Below are 16,201 nucleotides of genomic sequence, written 5' to 3'. Positions count from 1 at the left end.
AAACCAAACCAAAATCAAACTAAAACAAGAAAACTCTACAGAGGTTACCGCAAAGTGTTTTAGGGAGACTAGGAGACGAGAGGGTGCAGCTGAGGGACTTTGATGGGCTCTTTGTAGGGGGAGGACTGAAGTTCAGTTTGGTTCCCTTGTGGACTAGTGGGGTTGAGCACCGGGTGAGCGCGGGGCGGAGCCGGGGCGGCGGGTAGAGCCGGGGCGGGGTAGAGCCAGGGCGGGGCACCGGCCTGGCTGATCCCTGGCGCTGAGTCCGCCGCAGCCCGGCCAGGCCCGAGCGAGGAGGCGGGCAGGTCCCGCGCCATGGGGCGGCTGGTGGGGTTGAGCCTGATGGGCATCGCGCTGGCGCTGCTGGGCGAGAGGTTCCTGGCGCTCAGGTAGGTACCCCCGAGAGCCCCGGGTCGTGGGTCCCCAGGCCCGGGTGGCCCGAGCTGAGCGAGCCCGCACGGGCGGTGGATGTGAGCCCTTCTGTAGCCCCGGGGTGGGCCGGGTGTCCCATCTAGCTGGTCCAGCCCACCGCCACCGCGACCTGGACTTTTTCCGAAAAGTTTCTAAGCCTTTGCTGGCGTGCTAGGCTGACAAGTGAGAGCTTTGCAAATTACTCAAGGGCAAACCCAGTGCCTTAGCAGGAAAACAAAACCATTGCTCATGCTTGAAGCTCTAATTATACAGTTTTGTTTCAGGACACTGGTTTTTCTTCCCAGTGTTGCCAGAGCCCATCCCTTTGCTGCGTAGTAGTTGGAGAAACTTCTGCGCTCAGCAGTCTTGGAGCTAGAGATCAAAGACTCTTGAGTTAGCCACTGCTCTTGCATCATTTCCGTATTTGTTCTCCAGGGTCCCTGGAGCCAGGCAGCGGTGCAGCAAGTGTCTGTCAGATTTTAACTACAATGAAAACCTACGTAGACCTCATGCTTTCTAAGTAACAGCTTCAAATTTTATCAGCCTTTTTCAAAAGAGTCCTGAATACCTACTGTGCAGCAGGTGTGGTCGTGTCCGTCCCGTCGTCCCCTGTCCTCCCCGCCCCCCCCCGCTCCTAAGGGAGACTAAGACCCTAAGGAAGTCCATTCTAATACAGGAGAGAAGAGAAAAGATCTGGCCAGCTCAGAACAGGTAAAATAGAAATTATTATAGGGTTAAAAAGGAAAGATGGCATCCTGGGAATGTAATCTGGAGGAAGGAGGAAACATTTGACAATGGGGCACTGCAACTGCTGGGTGGAGGAGACCATCCGTTCCGGGAAGCACAGCTCCAGCAGGGGACTGAGTTGAGGATGTTTGCAGACAACCACCTGGATAGAGCTTAAGAGCCTAGCAAGTCTAAGGGGTTCCTTGAGGCTGTTCAGTGTAAATTGGAAAATTGGACCCTTCTCTGAGAGGCAAACGTATTGATACTTATTGCTTATTTAGCAGGAACCCTATCTCAGGAGCTTCGCATGGTACAGATGAGCCTGAAGGGCAGAGCAATGGTCCTCTGTCTATTAGGGTCTCCAGGAGCCCTGATGTCCAGGTTGGCACCAAGAGAGATTCTGATTCAATTGGTCTGGGTGGGACCTAGGTCTTGGCTTTTGGTTTACTTGTTTTTTTTTTTTTTTTTTTTTTTTTTTTTTTTGTTTTTTTTTTTTTGTTTTAATTCATTCATTCTTGGTTTTGAGGCGGAGTCTCACTACGGAGCTCCAGACTTTTGTGGCTCAGGTTGGCTTGGAACTCAGGATCCTCCTACTTGGGTTGTCTGAGAGCTATAGGCATCATCATGACCCACACATGTTTTGTTTTTTATTTTTTTGAATGTTTAGATCTTTCCTGATGATCTGGAATGTAGTTCAATGACAAGGTGCTTGCCTAGCATGCATGAAACTCAGTTCCACCCCCAGCACTACATTAAAAAAAAGCCCCTCTCTTAGTAATTCTAATGTGTAATATGTATAGTCAGGGTTGGGAACTACCAGACCAGAATAATCAGGAAAACCAGGTTAAGTATCACAGGAGTTTGGAGAGGATAAAGGAGACCCAAACTGTGTCCCAAGTAATGAGGGGCAAACCCAGGGCGGTGGCGTGACTTAAAGGCAGTTCCACTGTGCCACAGCCATGGCTTCACCTGTGTTAAAGCAATAGTAGGGGATATGGATGCGAATGTCAGAACATTTATGAAATGACTGTGTTGACCTTCATTGTCATGAGATGTAAATGCCTCTCTCACCCCTGCAGCACATTCAGGAGTTGGATGGGTTTGGGGCCATTTTTTGTTTGTTTATTTTGCTTTATTTTTTATTTTATTGTATGAGTATTTTACCTGCATGTATTTAAGTGTAACCATGACATGTAATGCCTGTGGAGAACAGAACAGGGTGTCAGATCCTCTGGAACTGGAGTTATGGATGGTTGTTAGCCATCATGTGGGTGCTGGGATTCGCAACTGTGTCTTCTGTGAGAACAGCCAGTCCTCTTAACTGCTCAGCCATCTCTCCAGTCCCAAGGACTGTTTTGTTTTTGACCAATACATAGTAGATGTAAGTGAATAGTGAGTATACATTGTAATAGGCTACAATGCTAAGCTTCAACATATATATTATGTAATGATCTCTATGATTGGCATACCCATTACCTTAAACACATGTTTTTGAGATGAAAATATTAAGAAACGCTTTCTTCCTATTTTCAAGGAAACATTGTTAACTGTAGTTGCCCTGCTGTTTAATAGAGCACCACCACTCCTTGCTTCTCTCTAATTGAAACTTTGTACTCTTTGGCCAGGCTGTATGACTGCTGCCTCCTACCCAGCATTTGGTATCCACTGCTGTACTTTATTAGCAACTTTTTACGTCCCACATATCAGTGAAACTGTCCAGTGTTTTTCCATTTTTCCATCGTTCTCTCCTTCCCTCCCCTCCTTTCTGCTGTTTGAGACAGGATTTCTTTATGTAGGCCTGCCTGGCCTCTATCTCATGGCAATCCTCTTGTCTAGCCTCCTGGGTGTTAGGATTATCAGCATGCACCACCATGCCTATCATCGTTTTTTACAGTTAAATAATATTCCATCATGTATATATTCCACATTGCCTGTATTCATTTACTCATTGATGAGTAGCTAGATTGTTTCCATCTTTTGGGAGTTATGAATAGCACCGAGAAAGCATAGGCATTCAGGCATCTCTTAAACATGTATTTCATTTCCTTTGGGTATGTACCCAGTACTGGGATTGCTGGATCGTATATGGTACTTCTTTTAAAATTTTAAAGTCATCTCTATATTGTTTTCACAATAGCAGAGTAATTTCCATTCTCACCCACAATAAATATTTTTTTTCTGACTAGGAGTGGAGCTCAGTGATAGGGTCCTAGCATGTATGGGACCCTGTGTTCGATCCCTGGTGTGGGAGTGAGCTCACCATTGCTTTTTCTCTTTTCTCCTTTTGGCAGTTGCCATTCTAACTAGTGCGAGGTAGTATTTTGAGGTTTTGACATACATTTCCCCAGTGATTAGTTATGTCAGTTCTTTCTTCATATATACATTAACCATCATTTGTTTTCTTTTGAAACATCTGTGTTTAGAAATTTTACTTAATTTAAAATTGGGTTGCTGGGTTTTCTTTATTTTTGCTACTGAGTTAGGTAAGTTTTTAAATACATTTTGGATATTATCAAATCTATTACAAATATATTCTCCCGTTCCGTAGGTTGCATCTTTACTCTGCTGATTGCTTTCTTTTGTTGGCAGACTTTTCAGTTTGAGGTAGTCTCTATCATCTCTGACTTTGTTGTTTGCATTTTGGAGGTCTTAGGAGTTGAATGGATTTTTTTATGACCTGCATACATGCATATGCAGCACATACACACACACAGTATATGCAGCTGATAGGTAATTTACAGCTTGATGCAACCTTTCTTTACAAAGATTTGACTGATAAGCCGGGTGTGGTGGTGCATGCCTTTAATCCCAGCACTTGGGAGGCAGAGGCAAGCAGATCTCTGTGAGTTCAAGGCCAGCCTGGTCTACATAGTGAGTTCCAGGACAGCTGGGGCTGCAGGGAGACCCTGACTCAAAAAGACAAACAAAACAAAAAAACCTGAAAAAACAAAGATTTGACTGAGCTAATTTTTTAAGAGGGTTGAATGTGCACATACATTTTATTGCTCTCTGGGTATAGTTCCTAAAGTTTGTGATTGTTTTTACTTTAATATTGTATTGATTCAAGAATTTCATATGATGTATTTTGATTCTATTCAGATGTCCTCCCCCTTTGTAATCCCACCTACCCTCTCCCCGACTTCATGTCCTCTATTATTATTTGTCTTTTTTTTTTTTTTAAGGTCTCTCAAGTTTAATCTGTGTTTCTGTATGTGGGTCCATCCCTTGAAATCTGGTCAACCTACCAGGCATCACACCAGGAAACTGACTCTACTCTTCTCCACATCTATTAATTGCCAATAGATCCTCAGCTAGGCTGGAGCTTCCTGCCCACCTCCCCCATCCATGCTGGGCCCCTGCCTGGGTTGGGTTTGTAAGTCTTGTGCATGCTGTCACATGTGTTATCAGTTCATGTATGCAAATGCCCTGTGGGGTCCAGACAACAGTTTCTTTGCATTCATCTTCTACCTCTGGCTCTTAGAATCTTTCAGCCCTCTCTACTACAATGATCCCCAAGCCTTGGGAGGAGAGTATGCAGTATAGGTTTCCCATTCATGACTGAACATTCCACAGTCTCTTATTCTCTGCACGTTGACCATTTGTGGGTCTCTGTGTTAATCACCATCTTACTGAGATCAATTTTAATGAGCAGCGATTTTCTGGTTGGTGACTTTATTGGATAGCTGAAGCTCCAAATGGGGTAAATGGTATGTAACTGGATTTTTCCCTACATCCCTAAAATACCAAATCAGGTTGCTTAGTTAAATTTGGATTTAAGATAAACAGGAAATCATTGTGTGTGCGTGTGTGTGTGCGTGTGTGTGTGTGTGTGTGTGTGTGTGGAGGCTGAAGGTTGATATTGTTGCCTTCCTCCATTGCTCTCCACCTTAATTTTTGAGACAGGGTCTCTCACTGAACCTGGAACTCACTGTTTCAGCCAGACTGGCTGGGCAGCAAGCCCCAGGGATGCTCTAGTTTCTGTCTCCCCAGTATTGGGATTATAGACCTATGCTACTGCATCCAACTTTTACATGGGTGCTAGGGATCAAACTCGGGTCCTTATGTTTGCTCACTAAATACTTTACCAACTGAGCCTTCTCATCATTCTTTAATGTAGTATACATATATGTTTAGTATAAGCATGCAATTTGGGACATCATTGCACTAAAGGCAGACTTAACTGGATGCCCTGTATTGCATGTGGTGACTGTATGACCAAGGGCTAATCAGTGTTCTCTCTCTATCTGCAGTATGGTGATCAAATGCAGAGCCTACCCCCTCAGACACTGAGAGTCTGATTCAAAAAGCAGCCTGCTTGCAGCTCCCCATAGGAAAGGCTTTTCAGAGGAAGGTGAAAGGACAGACGCTCGTGGCTATAAAGATGGTGCTTTGCTGTCAAGTTCTTTCTCCCAGGATGCCTACTTAAACCTCAACTTGAATTTTAGACAAACAATGGATAAATTTTAGTGTAAGTTTGTCCCCAATGGAGAAATGTCATGGAAGTTGTCTTCTATCCCACTGAACTACGGCTGGTTGAAGTTTCCAGGGGAGGATGATATTCCACAGCCATCTTTTCTACCCCCTCCCCACCTTGAGCAATAGAGGAGAATGTAGAAATAGGCCAGGACTCCCAAGATATTTGCTGCCTGATGTTAGGACAGCCTTGGAAGAGTCCTGAGATGTGAGTACAGCACGGGCAGGAACCCCCAGATACAGTTCTCAACAGTTTGTTCAATGCCTGGTGCCTTTAAAAACTTTTTGTACTTATTATTATCGCGTGTGTGTGTGTGTGTGTGTGTGTGTGTGTGTGTGTGTGTGTATGGGGTAGTGCGAATGTGGAAATAGAGAACTTTCAGGAGTTAGCTTTATTCACTATGGGTTCTGGGCAGGCATCCCTGTACTCAAGGTTACGTGGGCAAGTCTTTCGCCCACTGAACCATCTTGCCAGCCAATGCCTGATACCTTTTATCACAGCTCCAATAAGAAGTTTCCAGGTCTCTTTTGAACCACTTCAGAAGGGGCAGTCTTTTTTATTTTTGTTCTTTGCCGTCATCCTCTTTATGATGACTTATTGTGTGACAACTGTGTGCTGCTCACCTTGTGCAAAGTCTAGTACCACTAGGGCTGGGAACATGGCTCAGTTGGTAAAGTGTTTGCTGGGCAAGCATAAGTTCAGATCCCCAGCACCCACCTCAAAGCTAGGTATCCAACTATAACCCCAGCACTGGGGGTGGGGAGTGGAGACAGAAGAATCCCTGGAGCTCCTTGGCCAGTCAGTCTAGCCAGTAGGTGAGAGAACCTGTTTCAAATCATTAGGTGGAGAGCTATTGAGGAAGACACCCATGGTTGACCTCTGGCCTCCATACATACACATGCATATGCACATACCCACACAAACCAATGAATATATGCCACACATGTATAAACATATTAAAATAAAGACATATAGAATTTCTTTATATTAAATGAAAATAAACATTTCCTTTGAGACAGGGTCTCATGTAGCCCAGGCCAGCCTCAAACTTGCCATGTAGCCCAAGATGACCTTGAACTTCTGATTCTCTTGCCTCAAATGCCTGAGTCCTGGGATTACACGCTTATGCAACCAAGTCTAGTTTATGAGAAACTAGGGATTGAACTCAGGGCTTTGTGCATGCTAGGCAACCACTCCACCAGCTGAGCTACATCCCCAGCTCAAAATGTACTTTTACTTTTCTGCCTTCGTTCTGTCTTCTTAGATACCTTTCTCTCTCTAATTCCCATGTAAGCCTTGGGGTTGGAGAGTTAGCTGATTAGTTTAACAGCGAATTCTTTGGTGCTGCACCTGTGTACTATGGCGCCCACCTCCCCCCACCCATCCCCCAGCTTCCTGGTTTCTTTGCTATTAAGCAAAATTTCCCCAGTTCTACATGACTAAGGACAAATTATCAGTGACTTAGTGCAGGCATAGCAGGGGTCCAAAGTGTGAATTCCAAAGGGCTCTCCAAATCTATATTCAAAAGATAAAGCCCCCCCCTTATAGGTTTGTGTACACTGAAGATAAAGCCCTATCAATGCTTTGTAATTTCAAAGGTAGGGAGATACTGTGCAGAGGAAGTGCTGATAGTTAACAGAGTTCCCATTCTACACAAAGCATATTTTCACCATTGCTTGGTGTGTCTTACTGGTGGTACCTGCCATCAGGTAAAGTAATAGTTAACAGCTTTCTCTCTGGCTCCACTCTGGGTGGGGACTGCCACCTCAGGAATGAAGGCAAGAAAGGGGTTGATTTCATGTTAGTGACTGTTGGTTAAGAGTTCATGCTTTATAGCCAGATAGCCTGAATCGGTCAAAGCTCTATTTACCTCACATCCTAGACTAGTTATTTTACTTATTGTTAGGTGAATTACACATGAATCAAAGAACTGAATTCTTTGTATAGTTCTATGTTTTGACTCTTCACTCTACATCTTCATCTTTCTCAGGGGTGCAGAGTGGCTGTTGTCCTGCCAAGCACTGGGTGTATGTTCTGGAGGAGGAAGATGGCAGCTAGCTCCCTTTTTTGTGTTAAGTCCATCAAGAACAAAAATTTCTGTCCCTGAACTTGACTTCTATGATTACACTTAAATACAAAAAGTCAAGAAAGCACATTTGCTGACCTCTGCAATGGGAAGAAAATTGGAAGAGGGGTGGAAAGTGGAAAGACGTTGGTTCTGGCGAACCTGTAGGATCTGGAATATCAAATTCCAGTAAGTAGCAGGGACAGAGTTCTTCCAGAGAAAAAGTCCAGCAGTTTTCTACTGAGGGAATTGGAAAGTCATGAAGGACCACCAAGAATTGGAGTAAAATTATCTTTTTGTTTTATATTAAAGGAAAGCTAAGCGAAAAATTATGTGATTACCTGAGTCATGAACAGCCCTCATCCAGCTCTTCAGTTTAATAGCAAGTAGTCTGTTTCTATAAAGATGACTAAACCAGCTGAAGATGGCCCTTCTTAGGAAAGTGTACAGCTCAGATCTAAGTTGACACTGAAACACATAACTTACACTAGGCTGTGCAAGTACACCTGAACGTTGCTCCCTGGAACATCTTCTATTTAATCGCATAGTTTATGTTTATTCAGCCAGCTCACCTTTCAGGAAGGTGAGTGGGCATTGTCAGCATCCCTAGTTTTGTGTATGAAGCAGGTGTATAAAGTCAATATGTGAGCCAAGGATATTTAATGTGTAGTCCACAGCTACAACCCATTGAATGGGTGTCCGTATGTTTCTGAAGTCACATGGCATCAGAATTTGGGAAGTCTAGGTTCATCGTCATTGTATCCCTGACAGAGACTGAGACGGGCAGAGAGCCACTTATCTGCCAGGGGTCAAAGCAGGGTTACTGCTAACACAAAAACTCAGATGTTTTTACTTTTGACTCAGAAAAATGCTCTAGACACAGCAAAGGCTGCCAAATGGAATCTCAAGGAAAATTGCTTTTGTTTCTCTGAGTTGGTTTCATCATCCGTAAGATGAGACTGATAGTACCCAATTCATGGGGTTAGCTGAAAAATTGAATAAAATTTTTGAGGTAAATTGGATAAAACAGTGACCAACTTAGCCCTGTGGCAAATGATAAATATTTTTACTATTCATTTCCTTTGACCACCATGATCCTTGGCATTATTTTTATCAGTACTGTCTGGCTACCAGTGCATAGATTATATAGACTTCTATTTTTGCCTCTTGAATTATTCTAGGGATATGTGGAACTGAAATTTATTATCTTTTATTGCTTTAGTTTAAATTTTTTATTGACTTAATGCATTTTATTTCTATTGCATTTACATATTTATATTTGCTTTATGACTGCACTTCAAGAAATGTAATACCGTTTGAATTGTATGAGTCCGAATATGTACCGATTAACATTTATTTGGGAAGCAGCGAGATGGCTCAGCAGGAGAGGCACCTCGGCTCAAGCCTCACAAGGAATTTGATCTCCAGAACCTATTAAAGGTGGAAGGAGAAAACCAACTCCACAAAATTAGTGTCCTCTGACCTCCAAATGCATGCCATGGAAAGCCCTCTCACACACATACATATCACAGCACACAGAGACACAACACAGTAATAATACATTTTTAAAAATTAAACAGTTTTTTATCCGGGAACACTGTGTATCTGGCGTGGTCCCGTGGGTTCTGAGCTGTGTAGTCTAGGCGTTCTGTTTGCCTGAGAAGTTGGTAGGCTTCCCTTTCCTTAGGTCTAGAAGGCAGAAGCTGTCAGGGATTGGAACAGAGTGAGCCACAAAGCAAATTGTTCTTTTAAATGTATGGCACATGGGAATTACATTCAGAAGTATAAAGCTCCCTGTAGCGCAATTGCTATTTTTGCAAGCTACAGAATAGAGGAAGAAGGTAAGGGCAAGACAAGAGGGTTCAGAAAACCTGTAGTGTATGTCCGCCCAAGTTCAAGTTTTTGGGTGTGCTGGCCCAGGCAGCCCAGCAGGTTTCCAGGGGAGAACAAAGGGAGAAAGATACCCTAAGAGACATCAGCATTCCCTTACACACACACAACACATGCACACACACACACACACACACTCAGTTATTGTTGTTCTCAAAACTTCCAATCCAGGAGAATATTGTCATGGGATGGAGACTTTTTTTTTTATAAAGTTTTTAAAAATATTTTTTATTTATGTTTTATGTGTATGCCTGTATTGCCTGCATGTAAGTAAGTGCACCTGTGTCTTGCAATGCTTTTGGAGGACAGAAGAGGCTGTCAGATCTCCTGGGACTGGAGTTATGGACAGTTGTTAGCTGCCATGTAGGTGCTGGGATTCAAACCTGGGTCTTCTGTGAGAACAACCAATGTTCTTAACTGCCGAGCCATCTCTTCGGCCCCAAGGGATGGAGACTTTTAAAATCCCTTAGTATTTGTGAGCCTCTGCTCTGTGCCAGGCTCTGAATAATTGCTATTTTCTTTTTTAATTTTTTTATTTTTGAGACAGTGTCATGTATTCACACTGGTCTCAAAGTCTCTGTATAACAGCCAAAAAGACCTTAAATTTGTGATCCTCTTGCCTTTACCTTCTGAGTGCTGGGATTCCAGGAAACAAACACATCAGGTTTTATGTTATGCTGAGGATCCAACCCAGGGCTCTGTGCATGCTGGGCAAGCTCTCTACCAACTGAGTCACGTCCCCATCCTTTTCTATTTTTAAATTATATTTATTTGTTTACTTTGTATGTTTGTTGGAGTGGGGAGGGAAATCCCCATATAGATGCTGGAGGACAACTTCAGGGAGTCAGTTCTCTCCTTCCACCATGTAGGTCCTGGGGCTCAAACTCAGGTCTTCGGGGTTGGTGGGCAGGCACCTTTACTTACTGAGGCAACCCTCGGGGTTGGTGGGCAGGCACCTTTACTTACTGAGGCAACCCTTTTCTTTTAGTATTTTCTCCTCACAGGGTAAGATGCACTGTTTCCTTTCCTTCTTTGAATCTTCAACAGAAAGGCATGCTTTTGACCATACATCAGAACTCTCTTCCCACTTCAGAACTGTGACAAGAGCAACCTGGTGCCCTGTTTATATTTGCTCAGGAACTTGCAAACAAATTGTATTTGTTGAGCTCTTGGCTCAACATTTCAACCCCATCATCTGTACCTTTCACATTCCACTTTTCTGATGCTGTTTTATGTTCCTGCAGTTGTCTTGCTTCCTTCCCTTTCATCTGCTTTGAATTTATGTTGATTCTTAAAACCTTTCTGAAACGAAGCAGTGAGTACATAAACAAGTAGTTTTGTTTTGTTTTCAAACAGAAATCGACTTAAAGCCTCCAGAGAAGTAGAATCTGTAGACCTTCCAAACTGCCACCTGATTAAAGGAATTGGTACGTATGAGAATGCTTTCTGTCCACGTTGCATTACAGTGCTAGCTGGCGTGCACTTGCTGTCATTCAGGAATTATTAATACATCTCATCAGATCAGCAGGGAGCTAGCTCTCTGGTCCATTCCTTTTGATCTTAGGCTTTCTGAAACTCTTCTTTCCTAGGCTTACTGTAATTTATTGTCTAATCCTATCTTGTTTGATTTCTGGCAAACTTAGAGACTTCTGTGAATTATGTCTACATAGTTTTTATCCCTTGTATACCCCCCGTAGGCTGTGTAGTCTGTGTTCTGATATCCCAGTGGTCACCCAGTGATGGGAAGTTGGAAGGAAGCGATGTTACATGTAGACAAGAATAGTTTCTATTTTGCTCTCCACTCTGTAACCAGTATCTGCTCTTATCCCTAAAGGATAAATTGATGCTTCATGATATGTATTTAAAAGAACAGCAAACTCTCCTAATTTTTATTTTCTTAGCTATGATTATAGAGGGGAGAGCAAGTAGCTGGGTGACCCTCCCCCACTGACTCTATGCAGGATGTGCCATAGTGCCTGCATCTTAGGAGTAGCTCCTTAGAGCAAGCCTAGATCTGCAGCAGACAGTGAGAGACCTGCACAGAGATGGAGGGCCTCTCCACTATCTAGTTTCTTCCAGGGCAGAGTCCCTATCTTGGTTTTCACCTTTGCCATTTACCAAAACCCCTAGCGTTTTTTTTTTTCTTTTTAAGTGTGTGTGAATGTATTGCCTGCGTGTATGAAAGTACACCCATGCCATGCAATGCCCGCAGAGGACAGAAGAGTGCGTTGGATTCCCTGGAACTGGAGCTACAAATGGTTGCTAGCTGCTGTGTGGGTGCTGGGATTCAAACCTGGGTCTTTTGCAAGAACAGCCAGTGCTCTTAACCGCTGATCCATCTCTCCAGCCCTACGATATCAGATGTCAAAGCACCTTGGTTCTCATTCTGGTCCTGTTACACACTTGCAGCATGAGCTTGTGTAAAGTTTGACTATCTTCTTAGTCACCTGTAATGGTGAGTTTGTGATTTAGGCTGGAGGTTTTTAGATTTTAAAACTCTTGTGCCATGTCTTTAGAATACACCGAGAACCATAGCGTGGCAATAACTAACATCATGTTCCTTCTGATCTTTATAGAACAGTATCTGGACATGGGAGAGACAGCTGAATTTTGGGTTGTTTTAGCAAATTAAAATCTAGATTGCATACCGGGCATGGTGGCTCATGTCTTCAATCACAGCACTTGGGAGGCAGAGGCAGGCAGATCTCTGTGAGTTCAAGGCCAGCCTGGTCTACATAGTGAGTTCTAGGCCAGCTGGGGCTACAGGGAGACCCTGTCTCAAAAAGATAAAAAAAAAAATCTAGATTGCATGGAAGTGTCCTACTCTTCTTAATCAGAAGCATGGTTAAGTTTTTAATGTCTTTCTGTATCTTTTCTGTCTCCTTAGGATCATGTTCACACGTAGAATTTTTGAAAACATAAATAAGGTGAAATTATACATAGTAATTTAGAACCAGTGTTTTTCACTTAATACTATGTGTTGTCCACTTCTATCTGCATAGTTCTGTCTGTGCAAAGTTCATTTAAACATTATGTGGTCAAACAGTGTAGAAAGATCTAAAATGGCAATTAAAAAAAACTCTAACAAACTCTCCGTTTCATCATAGAAATAACTCCAGAGATGAAGTCTCTTCTTTGTTTTCTCTGACATAGTCAGTGCATATGCAGACAAAATACACATAGGAATGCATGGCTGTTCTCACAAATGGTATCTGAGTGAGCTGTTTCACTTCCTGCTTCATTCCTGAACAGTGTGAGCAATTCTTCTTGGCACATGTATATCTACTTCGTGTGTGCATTTGTGTGTGTGCGCGCGCGCAGGTGCATGTGTATGTGCGTGCACATGTCTGTGGAGGCCAGAGGACAGACTCCACTGTTGTTCCTCAGGAGCCATCCAGCTTGGGCTTTGTTTTGCTTTGAGATAGACTAGCCCAGGGATTTACCTCTGTCCACTTTAACAATGCCGGGATTGCAGGCACACACCATGCCCAGCTTTTTTTACATAGGTTCTGGGCCATCAAATTAAGTTCCTCATGCTTATAAGGTAAACTCTTTGGCAACTGAGCCAACACCTCAATCCTACCTCTGTGTTTTTTACATTTCCATGTTTTGTGATGATTTTATGCAGTCTCCATTTAATGCATACTTGGGCAATTTATAAGACTTTTTAATGTTTCATAAAAATTATTTGTAGTAAAATACATGTAATATAAAGGTTATCATTTTAACCATGTTAAGTGTACAATTCAGAATGTTAAGTATATTCCCATTATTAGGACTGATTTACTCTGTAGGCCAGGCTGGCCTGGAACTCACTATATAGCTTAGGCTGGCCTTGAACTCATAGCAAGCCTTGTGCCTCTGCCTCCTAAGTGCTGGGAATATAAGTGTGATTTACAATGCCTGACTTCAAGGCTAAATAATTCCATTTGGGTTGTAAATTACAGTCTCTGACCTTGTAATTTCCTGTCCAGATTATTCATTTTATAGCATTTCCCAGCGGAATCTCATCTCAGTTTTATTATTTGGCAAAGTAATTCCACAGGTTGTTTCAGAAGTCAAAAATATCCAGGCTCAGGGCTGGAGAGATGGCTCAGCGGTTAAGAGCACTGATTGCTCTTGCAGAAAACCCAAGTTTGATTCCCAGCACCCACATGGTAACTACAAACTGTCCTTAACTCCAGTTCCAGGGGAATCCAACGCCCTCTTCTGAGGCATAGCTCCTCCGTGGTATTGCATGACATGGGTGTACTCACATACATGTAGGCAATACATTCATACACATATATATAATACCCAGGCTCTTTGTTTTGACTGAGGTCCCTGATATTTTAAAACTGAAGCAATGTCTCATATAGGCTAGGCACACCCTGTTGCCAGGGCAGAGGTTAAAGGCTTTGACATTTTAATGATGCTTTCCATCCGATTACAGAAACAGCTAGAAATAAATTATAGTAAGTGGAAACATGAACTACTATGTGACTGTTGCCTCAAGAAAAGTTCTTTTTTTTATTTGTTTTGGGGTTTTATTTGGCTGGTTTTGTTTGTGAGAGAGTGTGGAAGATGGGAGACAAGAGGAGGAGAGGAGAGATGAAGAAAGGAGAGGAAAAAAATGGAGGAAGAGAAAGACAAATGTGTGATGAAAGCTTAAATTGGGAAAACAGACAACTGGTCAACCTCCCAACCTACTCAAGGGAAGTTCTGCACAAGATTTCCACTGCAGTGCTTCTACACTAAAGATATAAAGCTGCCCCTCCAAACAATTATACCACAATCCTAAATACTTACATGAATTAAATTTACCTCTTACCAGCAGAAAGTATGCAGTATACTTGTACTAAAGCTAGCTAATTATACAGTTTACAAAACCACACATTAACTTATAATATTCTATAAATAGTAAGATCTAGTAATGGAACACAAACTTAAAGTAATATACTAATTTGTTCCTGCCTGGTCAGTGTACCTGAGGAGCAGCAAATGAAATCGTCTTTGGTAATTATATAAAACATCTAGATTTCAGATTCCTTTCCTTTTTTAACGTATATTTTTTGAAAGATAAATGCTTATGCTTTGGGGGGGCATGGTATTATAATTTGATACATGTATCAATCTGTAATGATCAAATCAAGTGATTAGGATATCCATGTCCATAAACATTATTATTTCATACTGCTGAATACCTTCAAACTTTTCCCCTCTAGTTATGTTAAAGTGATTTCACTGTGCTGTAGAACATTGGAACTACTCCCAACTGTGTTTTGGTACCAGTTGTCCAAAATTCTTATCTCCTTTCCTTCCTGTTCTTCCTAGCCCCTAGGGACCTGTGTTATAGCCTCTACTCTGTTGACCAACTTTTTTTAGCTTCCACAATTGAGTGAGACCATGTATCACTTGTCTTTCTGTGCCTGGCTTATCTGACAATATTAGGTCTTCCAGTTCTATCCGTGTTGCTGCAAACAACAGGAGTTTGTCCTTCGCTTCATTTTTTAGGTTGTTGTTCATTTGGTTTTGGTTTTGGAGACAGAGTCCCGCTCTATGCCCTAGGTTGGTCTAGGGCTTATGTAGCTCAATCTGACCTCCTGCCTTATCCTTCTGTAAGCTGTCCTTATAGACATATGACCCCACAACTGGCTCCGAATTTTACCCTTTCATAGCAGAATAATATTCCAGTGTAATCACAAATAGGGGCTACCACATTTTAAGACTGTTCATTCATGTGTAGACATCTTGATTGATAAACCTGATTTCAGTAAGCATAGTCAGGCAGGTGTCTTTTTGATGTAATGACTTCATTTCCTTGACTTTCTACCCAGCAGAGTGATTGCTAGGTCATACGTAGTTTTAGTTTCAGTTTAATGAACCTCCACACCCTTCTCCCCATGACTGTATTTATCTACAATCCTCCTAACAGCAGGTAAGAGTTCCTCTTTCTCTGCATCCTAGACAGCATTTGTTATTTTTTGTCTCTTTAGTTATTAGAGCCATTCTAACAAGAGTAAGGTGATATCTAATTATACTTTGACCTGTACTTCCCTAGTAATTAGTGATATTTAGCTTTTTCTATTGGTTGTATATCTTAATAGATACATTTCCATTCTGAACATTTGTCCACTATTCAATTACATTGTTTTGCTGTTGGAATATTCAAGTTCCTTGTGCATTCTGGATATAACCCCCTGTCAGATGAATAGTTGGTACAGGTTTTCTCTTTACCCTGCTGAGAGATTCTGTTGCTACGTAGAATCATCTTAGTTTGATATAATCCTATTGTGGGATTTGTTTTGCACTGAAGACAAATCAGTGGCCATCATTGCTCTTGCATTTGTATATCTGTGAATAGATCTTTAACAGAGAGATTGTTGTCATCAGGCTATGTTTAAAGTTTTGGTAATCATCACTAAATTGCCACCATGTTGACAAGACTGATAATACTTCCTGTTTGTAATCACACTCACTTCAGACAGGGTTTCAAGCACACTTTCAGCAAAAACAAATTATCAGTTGTCAGAGAAACCTTTCTGCTGCAGAGTTTCTCTGCAGACCTGTTGCTAGAGGACTTGTTTTGGGAAACTTTAGAAGTTGTACACTTCAAGCTAATCCATTCAAGAAGACTCCCTCCTGCTTGTCCTCTG

The 16,201-nt window shown here is 42.2% G+C and overlaps 1 protein-coding gene across 1 annotated transcript in view; it reads left to right on the top strand.

Annotated features, from left to right (window-relative positions):
• Nucleotides 1-219: 219 nt before the first annotated feature.
• Pon2 (paraoxonase 2) overlaps nucleotides 220-16,201 on the top strand; it is a 33,348-nt gene continuing 17,366 nt past the window's right edge. The window contains exons 1-2 of the mRNA XM_008822576.3: nucleotides 220-389; nucleotides 10,923-10,993. Coding sequence (XP_008820798.1) covers nucleotides 316-389; nucleotides 10,923-10,993 — 145 coding nt within the window. The 5' untranslated portion in view covers nucleotides 220-315. The remainder of the gene's footprint in view (nucleotides 390-10,922; nucleotides 10,994-16,201) is intronic.

Source organism: Nannospalax galili, unplaced genomic scaffold (genome assembly GCF_000622305.1).
Source record: "Nannospalax galili isolate Female #2095 unplaced genomic scaffold, S.galili_v1.0 scaffold85, whole genome shotgun sequence".
In the NCBI taxonomy this organism is placed as follows: domain Eukaryota; kingdom Metazoa; phylum Chordata; class Mammalia; order Rodentia; family Spalacidae; genus Nannospalax; species Nannospalax galili.
This window is presented reverse-complemented; position numbering and strand designations above follow the sequence as displayed.